Genomic DNA, 13,611 nt, shown 5'->3' with positions numbered 1-13,611 from the left:
GCACCTTGGAAAAGAAAACCAATACCACCAGTATATAAGTGTTGGAACACCACTGCTCTGAGGAATCACCTTGCAACACCTAAAAGTAAACAAGTAAGTACCACGGTGAACCCTGATGGTAACATCCACATAACTGAAACCTCCACCAACGGGAAAGACTTAGAAGTCATGCCTGACCAAAAACTAACCTTCTTAGAATATGTACAAGCCCCGGTAAACAAAGTCAATGGTCTAATTAAACACACTTTCAGTCATAAACAAGGATTCAGTCACATAGACAAGGATACTTTTTTATACCTGTAGGTGGGGGCACCCATTACCCACCCACTTAGTGTAGTGATACCCTGTTCTGGGGGTAACTCTACACTTAGTAGCAAGCTAAATGATTTCCTGTAAACCAGGAAAGCATTTACAATGCTTAGGGTGTCAGGTCAGGTGAAGAGGGATAATCGGGATATCATAGGTGAGCAGTGTGTGAAGAATGATGAAGGAAGGGTAGTGGTGAACAGTGAGGATATTAAAGATGCATGGAGAAAGCATTATAACCGGTTGTTGAATGAGGAGTTTGACTGGGACAGGGTAGGTTTGGAGCCAGCAGATCCAGTGTCTGGCCCTTGGCCTTTGATTGATACTGCTACTGTGAGTGAGGCAATAGGCGGGATGAGGGTGGGGAAGGCAGCAGGTGTGTCTGGGTTGACTGCCGAAATGTTGAAGGCCTCAGGCGATATAGGGGTGAGTTTAGTCAATGACCTGATAAATAGGATTATTTACGAGTGTGTTGTCCCAGATGATTGGCTGAAGAGTGTAATTGTAAATGTGTATAAAGGGAAGGGTGATGCCCTGGAAAGAGGAAATTGTATAGAGGTATAAAGCTTTTAGATCAGATAATGAAGGTAATGGAGAGAGTTTTAGAAGGTATGATTAGAGAAAGAGTGAATATTGATGAGATGCAGTTTGGGTTTATGCCAGGTAGGCGGACCACTGATGCCATATTCATTGTTCGACAGCTTCAGGAAAAGTATATTGGGAGGAGAAGGGATCTTTATTTTGTTTTTGTTGATTTGGAAAAGGCCTTTGACAGAGTCCCTAGAGAGGTGGTGAAGTGGGCAATGACAAAGCTTGGCTTGGAGGAGTGGCTGGTTAGGGTGGTTATGGCCATGTATGTGGGTGCTCATACCCAGGTGAAAGTGAATGGAGATTTGAGTGATGAGTTTTCCGTGAATGTTGGTGTGCATCAGGGGTTAGTTTTGAGTCCCATGTTGTTTATCATGGTACTTGAAGCCCTTTCACGTGACTTTAGAAACGGACTCTCGTGGGAGTTATTGTATGCTGATGATTTGGTGTTGATTGCAGAGAATGAAAGGGAGGCGGAGGAAAGGTTTAGAAAGTGGAGAGATGGTATGGGGCAAAAGGGTTTAAGGGTAAATGCAGATAAAACAAAAGTGATGATATCTGGGGTTGGTGGCGGTACTGTCAAAGACGAGGGAGAGTGGCCATGTGCAGTTTGCCACAAGGGCGTGGGAAGTAATTCCATCTTGTGCGGTGTATGTGATAAATGGGTGCATAAGAGATGTAGTGGTATCAGAGGTAGACAGCGAGATAATGCTGATTTTATGTGCACAGCGTGTCGGGGTGAGCAGGTGGAGATCGTCAGACGTGAAAGGATTGAACTTGCTGGTGAATCTCTTGAGTGTGTGGAAGAGTTTTGTTATTTGGGAGACATGTTGTGTGCTGGAGGTGGGGCTGGAGGTGGGGCTGGAACTAGCTCTGTGGCTAGGGTGAGAAGTGGTTGGAAGAAGTTCAAGGAGCTCTTGCCTCTCCTGACATTGAGAGGGCTCTCCCTACGTGCTAAGGGGCCTTTGTATGCAGCATGTGTTAGGAGTGTAATGCTGTATGGCAGTGAGACCTGGGCAGTGAAGGAGGAAGACATTCGCCGGCTCAGACGTACAGAAATGACAATGATTAGGTGGATGTGCAGTGCGTCCCTGCGTCCAAGGCCTGGAGGGGCTGGGTTTACAATGGAAGAGTTGAGAGGTAGGATGGGACTGGAGTGCATTGGTGTTGTGATGAGGAGAGGTAGATTGAGGTGGTTTGGACATGTGGAGAGGATGGGGGATGATAATTGGGTGAGGAAGGTGAGAAATGTTAATACTGAGGGTGGGGTTATGAGGGGTAGACCGAGCAAGACATGGGACGAGGTCATTAAGTGTGACCTTAGGGTTAAGGGACTGAACAGGGAGGCTGCAATGGATCGTGCAGCATGGAGAGCCGCCATTGGGTGACCAAGGCCGACACATGCAAGCATGTTGGAGCCTTTAAAAAACGAAACCGAAAACGAAAATGAGTGGTAACCTTATAACCAACCGACATGTGATCCCTACATGACAGCAAGTGAGTTGGTGGAGGGTTAGTGCCTCTCCCCGGAAAACAACTACTATAACTAAAAATATGAACAAGAAGCCTCAGACTAGGACTAACCAAAAGATGATGACTAAGGACTGAACAAAGGACATGATACGGATGGGACGTGGAATGTAAGGGGTGCAATGATGAGGTGAAAGAGAGAGAGATTGTCCAGGTGCTTCAGGGTACAAAAGTGGATGTATGTGGATTAACTGAAACTAAATGGAGAGGATAGAGTGTGAGAGAATGGGAGTATGGATGGGGTATATGCATGGAAGTAGATGAGAATGAGAGGGCAAAAGAAGGAGTGTGTATTGTTGTAAGTAACAGATGGAAGGAGAATGTAAGAGAGTATGGATCAGTTGGCTCAACGATTGTGTGGGTAAGAATGATAGTTGAACTACAAATCTGGGCTATTGTGTGCATGTATGCGCCAATGTAACCGTGCAAGCAAAGTGAGAGAATAGTTCTGGACAAATGTGAAGTGTGCATTGAAAAGTTTGAAAGGAATGAGAGTGTTTCTGACTGGTGATATGAATGGTAAAGTAGGGAATGTGAAGGTGGATGGAGTAGTTGGTGAGTGGGGTATGCCTGCTGAGATAGATGAGAATGGCAGTGCTTTAGTGGCCATTTGTGCTGGGAGGGAGTTGGTGATAGCCAATACCCTCTTCAGGAACAAAATGATCCACAAGTATACATGGTGAGTGATGAGAAGGGTGGGTGGTCAACTGAATGAAAGGAAGGCAATGACTGATTATGTGTGTGTGAATGAAAGGATGTGAAGGTGTGTCATGGATGCAAGAGCATACAGAGGTTGGAGGAGTGGACTTTCTGACCACCACTTGGTGGTGGTAAGAATCTTGGTCCAAGTGAAATGGAGATATTGAAGAAGGGAAGGATGGGAGGAAGTAGTACATGCAAGTGTGGAAAGGTTACAAGAGGATGAGAAAAAGGCAGAATATAAGAGAGAAGTGGAGGAACGACTGGGTAAATGTGGATTGGAGCAGATGGGGTATGTGGAAGATGTGTGTAAGATATTCACAAAAGAAATATGTGCAGCATGTGAGGTGGTGTGTGGGGTGGAGAGAAGACAAACAGGGGTGCAAGGAAGAGCATGGTGGAATGAAGAGGTGAGACAGGCTGTGGCACAAAAGAAAGCATATAATGAATGGATGAGCAACAGCAGCGTGAAAGAAGCTGAGAGACGGAAGAGAGAGTTATATGCAGAAAGGAAGAGAGAGGTGAAAAAATAAGTATGAAGAGAGTGGATGAGGAAGTTGGAATTTGAACGTAAAGTGGAGGGACAGTAAGAAAATGTTCTGGAAACAGGTAAAGAGAGTTAGACAGGGTGGCAGTGAAATTAGCTGGGGAGTGAAAGATAAAAATGGTAGATAACTAGCGCAGAAGGGAGAAAAAGTGAGCAGATGGAGAGAACACTTTAAGGAACTGTTGAAAACAGAGAATGAAAGTAATGTGAGTATAAGTGGCTGAGGGAAGGAGGGAGGTGAGAAGACAGGAAGAAATCAGTTGGATGGAAGTTGTGGAAGCAATGAAGAAAGTTGAAATGGGGAAAGTCCCAGGAATTGATGGAGTGTGTGGTGAAATGCTGAAGCATGGGGGAGAGATAGTAGTAGAAAGGATGTGAAAGATGTGCAGATTGGCCTGGAAGGAAGGTAGAGTCCCAGAGGATTGGAAGTCAGGTATAATTATTCCCTTGTACAAAGGAAAAAGGGAAAAAGAAGTGTGCGGTAATCATAGGGGCATATGTCTTCCTAGTGTAATAGGAGAAGTATATGATTTGATACTTATTGACAGAGTTAGGGAATTAACAGAGGAATTAGTTGGAGAAGAACAGGGAGGTTTTAGGAAGGGAAGAGGTTGTGTAGATCAGATATTCATTCTTAGATCTTTAGTGGAAAAGTTTCTAAAGAAGGGAAAGAAGTTGTATGCAGCCTTCATGGATTTGGAAAAAGCATATGACAGGGTGGATAGACAAGGATTGTGGAAAGTGTTATGAATATATGGAGTAGATGGGAAGTTGCTGAATGCTGTGAAGAGTATGTATGATGGAGCTAAGGCTGCAGTGCATGTGGATGGTGAACTGAGTGAATTTTTCTAGTTGAAGGTTGGACCGAAACAGGAATGTGTCATGTCTCCATGGTTGTTCAATCTGTACATGGATGGGGTAATAAAAGAGATATAAGGCAGGGCAGTGGATGTTGGAGTGGCCCTAATGAAAGAGGACAGAATATGGAAACTCCCTGTACTGATGCTTGCAGATGGTACCGTACTATGTTGTTAAGTGAAGACGAAGAGGAGCTGCAAGGCTTGGTGGATGAGTTTGGGAGAGTGTGTAAGCAACGGAATCTAAAGGTCAATGTAGGGAAGAGTAAAGTTATGGTCTTCGAGAGAAATGAAGTCAGAGAATGTACAGTGAGCTTGGATGAGGAGGAAACGGAAAATGTGAGTACATTTAAGTACTTGGGTAGTGTGATGAGTAAGGATGGAAGTTTGGAGGGTGAAGTGCTTGAAAGGGTACAGCAGGGAAGAAAGGTTGTTGGTTCCTTGAAAGCAGTGATAAGAAACATGGAAGTGAGCATGGAAGTGAAAAAGTTACTACATGACAGTATGTGATACCAACTCTGACATATGGAAGTGAAGACTGGACCTTGTTGGAGGAACAGAGGTCAAGAGTAAGAGCAGTGGAAATGAGTTACCATATCTGAGAGGAGCATGTGGAGTCACATGGAGAGACAGACTGACAAATGAGGATGTGAAGGACCATTGCGGTGTGGATGTGATAGGAAGCATTACGAGAAACAGACTGAGGTGGTTTGGCCATGTGAAGATGGTGAGCGAGAGACTGACGAGGTGAGTGTATGTAAGCGAGGTGGTAGGGGGGAGAGAGAGAAGGAGGCCAAGGAATAGAAGGATAGATAGAGTGGAGAAGTATATGAGAGAGAGAGAGGTGTAAGCTGGGATGGAGGGTGACAGGGCGACACAGAGGTGATCTGTTTGTGGCCACCCCTTATAGGATTAAGGAGTCTGGCAATATACAGACAAAAGTTTGGCTTGCCCGCATTTGGAATATGCCTCAGTCATATGGTCGTCCAAAACCAAGAGAGAAAAGGACGTCATTGAAAAGGTATGGCGCCAAGCTACAAGAATTGTCACAAATACCTCAAACCTAAGTGGTAGGCGGTGGCGACCATCATCCACTCACTTGATGTAGTGCTGCCTACTTCTTCCTTAGCTTTATCATTCTTTTTCTGTGCCTGCCCTCCTCTCTTCATACTTCTCCCATCTTTTCTGTCACTACTTAATGCTTTTCTTTCTGTTACAGGTGGCTTTACATTAAGTGACAAGCCAAATGGTTTCCTGTATGCTAAGAAACCATTTACAACGTTGGGTGGTAACCATATAACCAAACCATACGTGCTCCCTACGTGTCAAGTGGGTTGGTGGAGGGTTAGTGCCCCTCCCTGTAAAACAAATAACTCAGAGGCAAATGGCCACCCTGTACGGGATTATGGCGTCTGGCAATAGATAGAATAGATAGATCTCACACCTCCAATACTCCTCCAGACTTCAGGCACTAGAACAGCCAACCCAGAACTTCAGACAGCAGCAAACAGACATCATTCAACTCTACAAGATCACAACAAACATTGATCAAGTCAATGTTCGTAATCACTGCTCTCTGTGTGATCAAAGTATGTTTACACCAAGTCTGGCAGCTAACACTATGGGCCACCATCTGCAGTATCAAGTTCAGCAATAATCAGTAAGAGCAAACTTTTTCCCAACAAGAGTAACCAAAGCCTGGAATAAGCTCTCAGAGGCTACAGTTTTCAGCATCACAGTTTACTGATGCAACGAATGTCTGGCATGGGAATAGAGTGACCACCCGGACCCGTACCACTACAACTTCTACTAAAAGCCGCTGTCATATGCACAAAGTGACCTTATGCAGGAAGTTACTGTTCCGCTACGTGTGCATGCGCCGAGTGCCTGTGCTGAGAGTATCTGCATGTTATCTCAAGTATTTTGTCATTTATTAACAACATTTTATGAAATATGTGTGTCATGGAGAGAGTTGTATGTCTTATCGACCTACATGTTACTATAGGTCGACATATAGATATAATATACATATGTATGTTACAGGCAGACTGTGAAATCAGTCATTTCATGAAGGTTAGTTTAATTATGGTTTATGTTAGGTTCATCTTGGATAAGGTTAGGTTAGGTTAGTGTAGGTTTGGTTAGGTTAGATTAATTTAGGCTGAAGAGACGGGAACGGTAACTTCCTACATAAAGTCACTCCGTGCATATGACACAGCCAACCTCAACACCTTGGTACGGTCTTATTACTTTCTGGCTACCTGCTGACCGATACTTAAGGTAAAACAAAAACAAAAAAATTAAAGTGGGGCTAAAAGCTTACTCTGGCTACAATAACCACTATGAAAGCAACATCATAAATGACATGTCCCACAAACTTTGGTTGGTGAAATCCATGCAGGCCTCAGCTTTTGTAAGGACGCGTAAAGTCTGGTAATTATCATCTCTGCTACAAATATTTCAAGGCGCTTGGTGATTTGAAATAGCAAGCTTCGCCGAGTCTCCCCGCTGATCCTACCACGCTCGTGCTACCACCAAACCGGTGTGACAGCAGCCGACGGCTCGACGTCACCGTCCTCTATTTATGCAACCAACAAATAGTTTGTATCTTACATAAATTACACTTTTGAGGTGTTTTCATCATCTCTTATGTATGTATTCTTAAACCTTTAAAAACACCGTAAGATAAACGATGATGGGCAGACTAAACACACATTTACGAAATCGCATTACACCGAACTTTAAGACCGCAGGTTCACCGACTTCACACAAGCAAAAAGTAAATTCATTATATTCAATATGAAGGAGAAACCAACAGAAATTGAGGGTATATTGCAGAAGTGGTAAATTCAATTAAGTATTTGGGGGTAACAATAGTGGATTCTAAAGACTGTTTTAAAGGACATAAAGAAAACATCATTATGAAAGCACAAAGATTAGCAAACTTGCTACTCTGGTATGGCTAGGAACTGCAATAAAATTTTAATTGGTAAAACTTACTGGAAGAGCCTAGCACTCCCTGGAGTTCTGTATGGTGCAGGAATAATTGATTTTAATAAGGAAGAAATAGGCAAACTACAGAAAATAGAAAATGGGGTGTATAGAACAATGCTGAGAGGTAATATGAGCACTGCAGTAGGCTGCCTGGGGGGCGAAGTAGGAGCCTTACTAATAGAAACAAAGAGGGCAAAGCTTTATTATCTCCAAGGAAATTTATAGAGAAGAAGTAATGCACTATTAATTGAAATTACGGAAGAGCTGAGGGAAAGAACAAATGGATGAGGGAATGTAAGAAGGCACTAAAAGATCTTCACCTAAATGCAGAGGGGTTAAAAAATATAACAAAAGATGAACCAGGAAAATATATGATGACACACAAAGGTGGAGAAAAGACATGGAAAACAAATCAAGCTTAGAAGTATATAAAAAATAGAAGAAAGAAATAGGTGGAGTAGATGATACATATGATAATACATCAGCCTCCATAATTCTGTTTAAATGCAGATCTAATGCACTAAATTTAGCAAATAGAAATAGATTCAAAGGAACTGAGACAAATTGTCCAATGTGTAAGGCAGAGACAGACTTGATACATTTTTTATAAGTGCACAGGATATATGAAAGAAAGAACACAACTGGTACCATATATATATATAAGAAAGAAATAGTATACTCGGGAACCTCCTATTTAATACATGTGGTACTGAAAAAAAGAAATTAATTAAGCAACGTTGGGTCTGGTTAGTACTTGGATGGGTGACCGCCTGGGAACACCAGATGCTGTTGGCATCCCTACGTGTCAAGTGGGGTTGGTGGAGGATTAGTGCCCCTCCCTGTAAAACAATTAACTCTAAGCCATTGGCCACCCCGTCTGGGATACATGGCGTCTGGCAATGAATGAATCAATGAATTTTATTTAAATGTCCGGTAGGGAGTTATTAAGGTGGCTTTCAAAGTTAGGCTGGGTTAGGGTCCTTAAGTACCAGTCCAGCATCCAGGGGCCCACTTTTCAGACGGGACCACTTTCCGGACATGCCTTTGCCTCTATTACATCGGATAGTAGAGGGATTACTGTGTATATATATATATATATATATATTTATATATCTACATCTATCTATCTATCTATATATCTATCTATCTATCTATATACAGTGTATATATATATATATATATATATATATATATATATATATGGTATATATTGTATATACCTATTTGTATTTACCTATTTGTAGTATACAGGAATTGAGCAATGCTCGTGTTGTCCTGTCTCCATATCCACATTTATCAAGTCTACCTTTACACACATGAATGTTTTTCTCATGCACCACCTCTTTGTCTAAGTCGTTCCAAATATTTAAGAATATACCTAATTGTGATATACACGGAATGTACTATGCTCGTGGGTTTCCGTCGCTGTTTCTCAATAAGTCGAATTTAAATTTAAACTCGTTTAAGTTTTTAGACTGGATGATCTCTTTGTCGAGGCTATTCCATAAGTCTATACTTCTGTAAGGAAAGCTATATTTCTTGATATCCTTCAAGCAGCTTGACTTTTTCAATTTCATTCCATGTCCTCTTGTTGCTCTCTTATCCCATACAAACAGATCTTCTTTGTCAATTTTATCTACTCCCACCATGGTCCTGAACACCGCAATCATGTCTCCCCTCTTTCTCCTTTCCTCTAACGAAGGCAAATCCAGTTTTTCCAGCCTCTCTCTGTATGACAGGTCTGTCAGACTGGGGACCATCTTGGTTGCTGTTCTTTGTATTCTTCAATCTTGTTTATATCTTTCTTTTTGTGTGGGGACCACACTACCGCTGCATATTCTAACCTGGGGCGGATCATGGCCACTATCAATTTTTTCATCATTTCCTCATCCATATAGTGAAATGCTACTCTTATGTTAGTCAAGAGCTTATAAGTCTCTCCAACTATCTTGTTAATGTGCTTTTCTGGTGACAAACTATCTTGGACCAGCACTCCCAAATCTTTCTCTTCTCTCCTTTTTGTGATTAATTCATTACCCAAAAAATAATTCAGTGATGGTCTCCTGGTACTTTTACCCATTTCCAATATTTTACATTTCTTAACATTAAATTTCATTTCCCACGTCCGGCTCCAATTGTGTATCCTATCCAAATCCTCCTGCAGTATTTTACAATCCTCCTCAACCTCTATCTTCCTCAAGATCTTTACATCATCGGCAAACAGACTCGCATAACTGTTCACTCCATCTACCATATCATTTACGTAAATCAGGAACATTACTGGCGCCAACACTGAGCCTTGAGGGACTCCACTTGTTACTTCCCTCCATCCAGACATCTTTTCCTTTATTACTGTCCTCATTTGTCTGTCTCTCAAAAAGTCTCTCATCCATTCCAGAAGTTTCCCCTTTAGTCCTCCTATATATTCTAGTTTCCACATTAGTCTCTTATGAGGTACCTTGTCAAAGGCCTTCTCTAAGTCTAAGTACACACAATCCACCCAACCATCTCTCTCCTGTACCACATCAATCGCTCTCGAGTAAAAGCTCAACAAGTTTGAAACACATGACCTTCCACTTCTGAATCCAAACTGTGTGTGTGTGTGTGTGTGTGTGTGTACATATGTACTTATACATATACAGTACACCTTGAATTAAAGTATGACAATTTAGTGATAGTTGGGGGTGCCCATCATCCACCCACTTAGTGTAGTGGTACTCTGTTTTTAGGGCAGCTCTACATTGATTGGCAAGCCAAATGATTTCCTGTAAACAAGTAAGGCATTTACAGTGCTGGGTGGTAACTTTATAACCAACTAATATATGTTCCCTATGAGACAACAAGTGGGTTGGCGGAGGGTTAGTGCCCCTCCCCTGAAAACAACTACTGTAACTAAAAATATGAACAAGAAGCCTTGGACCAGAACTGACCAAAAGGTGATGACTAAGGACCGAACAAAGGATATGTTATGGATGGTGTCGTGGAATGTAAAAGGTGTAAGTGATGAGGTGAAAGACAGATAGATTGTCCAAGTGCTTCAGGGTGCAAAAGTGGTTGTATATGGATTAACTGAAACTAAATGGAGAGGTGAGAGTGTGAGAGAGAGTATGGGTGGGGTATATGCATGGGAGTAGGAGAGAATGAGAGGGCAAAAGAAGGAGTAGGTATTGCGGTAACTGATGGATGGAGAATATAAGAGAGTATGGATCAATTGGCTCAAGGATTGTGTGGGTAAGATTGAAAGTTGGACTACAAATGTGGATGATTGTGTGTGTGTATGCGCCAACGCAAGATCGTGCAAGCAGTGTGAGAGAAGAGTTCTGGACAAATCTGGAAGTGTGCTTGAAAAAGTTTGAAAGGAATGAGAAAGTGTTTTTGATTGGTGATACAAATGATAAAGAAGGGAATGTGAAGGTGGATGGAGTAGTTGGTGAGTGGGTTGTGCCTGCTGAGATAGATGAGAATGGCAGTGCTTTCATGGACATTTCTGCTGGGAGAGGGTTGATAATAGCCAATATCCTCTTCAGGCACAAAATGATCCACAGGTATACATGGCAAGTGTTGAGAAGGGTGGGTGGTGAATTGAATGAACGGAAGGCAATGATTATTTGTGTGTGGATGAAAGGATGTGAAGGTGTGTAGTGAATGCAAGAGCATATAGAGGTTGGGGGAGTGGACTTTCTGACCACCACTTGGTGCTGGTAAGAATGTTGGTCCAAGTGAAATGGAGAAATAGAAGAAGGGAATGACGGGAGGAAGTAATATATGCAAGTGTGGAAAGGTAACAAGAGGATGAGAAAAAGGCAGAATACAAGAGAGAAGTGGAGGAGCGATTGGGTAAGTATGGATTGGAGTAGATGGGGTACATGGAAGATGTGTGCAAGATATTCACAGAAGAAATCTGTGCAGCATGTGAGGTGGTGTGTCGGGTGATGAGAAGATGAAAGGAGTGCAAGGAACACCATGGTGGAATGAAGAGGTGAGACAGGCTGTGGCACAAAAGAAGAAAGCATATAATGAGTGGATGAGAAATAGGGGCGTGGAAGAAGTTCAGAGACGGAAGAGAGAGTTACCGATATATGTAGCGAGGAAGAGAGAGGTGAAAAAATTAGTAAGAGAGAGAGTAAGAAGAGAGTGGATGAGGAATTTGGTTAGGAATTTGAGTGTAAAGTGGAGGGACCATAAGAAAATGTTTTGGAAAGAGGTAAAGAGAGTTAGACAGGGTGGCAATGAAGTTAGTTGGGAAGTGAAAGATAAATATGGCAGATTACAAGTGGAGAAGGGAGAAAAAGTGAGCAGATGGAGAGAACACTTTAAGGAACTGTTGAACATAGAGAATGAAAGTAATGCGAGTGTAAGTGGCTGGGGAATGGCAGGGAGAAAGAGGGATGTGAGAAGATAGAAAGAAATCAGTAGGATGGAAACTGTGAAAGCAATGAAGAAAGTCAGAATGGGGAAAGCCCCAGGAATTGATGGAGTGTGTGGTGAAATGCTGAAGCATGGGGGAGAGATAATAAGGGAATGGATGTGGAAGATGTTCAGACTGGCCTGGGAGGAAGGTAGAGTCCCTGTGGATTGGAAGTCAGGTATAATTATTCCCCTGTATAAAGGAAAAGGGGAAAAAAGAAGTGTGTGCTAGTCATAGGGGTATTTGTCTTCTTAGTGTAACAGGAAAAGTATATGGTAGGATACTTATTGACAGGGAAATAACGGAGGAATTAGTTGGAGAAGAACAGGGAGCTTTTAGGAAGGGAAGAGGTTGTGTAGATCAGATATTCATTTTTGGATCTTTAGTGGAAAAGTTTCTAGAGAAGGGAAAGGAGTTGTATGCAGCCTTCATGGATTTGGAGAAAGCATATGACAGGGTGGATAGACAAGGATTGTGGAAAGTATTGTGAATATATAGATTAGATGGGAAGTTGTTAATGCTGTGAAGAGTATGTATGAGGGTGCAGGGGCTGTGGTGTGTGTGGATAGTGAACTGAGTGAATTTTTCTATTTGAAGGTTGGATTGAAACAGGGATGTGTCATGTCTCCATGGCTGTTCAGTCTGTATATGGATGGGGTTATAAAAGAGATACAAGGTGGGGCAGTCTGTGTTAGAGTGGCTGTAATGAGAGAGGGCAGTGTTTGGAAACTACCTGTACTGTACTGTTGTTTGCATATGATACTATGTTGTTAAGTGAATACAAAGGGGAGCTGCAATGCTTGGAGAATGAATTTGGGAGAGTGTGTATGAAATAGAATCTAAAGGTGAATGTAGGGAAGAGTATAGTGATGGTCTTCAAGAGAAGTGAAGTCAATGAATGTACAGTGAGGTTGGATGAGTAGGAAATGGAAAATTTAAGTGCGTTTAAGTACTGTACGTGGGTAGTGTGATACGTAAGGATGGAAGTTTGAAAGGTGAAGTGCTTGAAAGGGTACAACAAGGAAGAAAAGTTGCTGGTTCCTTGAAAGCAGTGATAAGAAACAGGGAAGTGAGCATGGAAATGAAAAAGGTACTACATGACAGTATTGTGATACCAGCTTTAATATATGGAAGTAAAGCTTGGACCTTGTTTTAGGAACAGAAGTCAAGAGTGAGAGCAGTAAAAATGAGTTATTTGAGAGGAGCCTGTGTGTCATATGGAGAGACAGACTGGCAAATGAAGATATGAAAGAGCATTGTAGTATGGATGTGGATGTGATAGGCAGCGTTAGGAGAAACACATTGAGGTAGTTTGGCCATGTGGAGAGGATGGAGAGTGAAAGACTGATGAGGAGAGTGTATGTGAGTGAGCTGGAGGGAGGGAGAGGGAGGGGAAGGCCAAGGATGAGATGGAAGGATGGAGTGGACAGGTATATGAGAGAGGGGTGTGTGAGCTGGGAGCAGGGCAGTGAAATGGCGGGGGACAGGGTGACATGGAGGCGATTCATCTGTGGCCACCCTGTATGGGATTAAGGTGTTTGGCAATAGATAGATAGATAGAATTTCAGAGCTGAACCCAGCAGCGTAATGCAAGTACCAGAGCACCTGAGCCCAGCATAGAGAAACCATAAGGAACCTGCACTGGAAATCAGTTCTGAGTAACTGTAAGACAATATATCCTT

General features: G+C 42.4%; 2 protein-coding genes across 2 annotated transcripts in view; one reads left to right on the top strand and one right to left on the bottom strand.

Moving 5' to 3' along the window:
• mEFG1 (mitochondrial translation elongation factor G 1) overlaps positions 1 to 7,011 on the bottom strand; it is a 132,742-nt gene extending 125,731 nt beyond the window's left edge. The window contains exon 1 of the mRNA XM_080272986.1: positions 6,906 to 7,011. Within this exon, the coding sequence (XP_080129112.1) occupies positions 6,906 to 6,971 (66 nt within the window). The 5' untranslated portion in view covers positions 6,972 to 7,011. The remainder of the gene's footprint in view (positions 1 to 6,905) is intronic.
• A 270-nt stretch (positions 7,012 to 7,281) lies between these two features.
• Positions 7,282 to 13,611, top strand: part of LOC145400472 (PF03932 family protein CutC) — a 55,093-nt gene continuing 48,763 nt past the window's right edge. Inside the window, exon 1 of the mRNA XM_080272989.1 lies at positions 7,282 to 7,370. Coding sequence (XP_080129115.1) covers positions 7,327 to 7,370 — 44 coding nt within the window. The 5' untranslated portion in view covers positions 7,282 to 7,326. The remainder of the gene's footprint in view (positions 7,371 to 13,611) is intronic.

Source organism: Coenobita brevimanus, chromosome 52, assembly GCF_032717465.1.
Source record: "Coenobita brevimanus isolate Jiangsu-jjx chromosome 52, ASM3271746v2, whole genome shotgun sequence".
In the NCBI taxonomy this organism is placed as follows: domain Eukaryota; kingdom Metazoa; phylum Arthropoda; class Malacostraca; order Decapoda; family Coenobitidae; genus Coenobita; species Coenobita brevimanus.
Note: the sequence above shows the minus strand (reverse complement) of the source record. Positions and strands in the feature narration are given on the sequence as shown.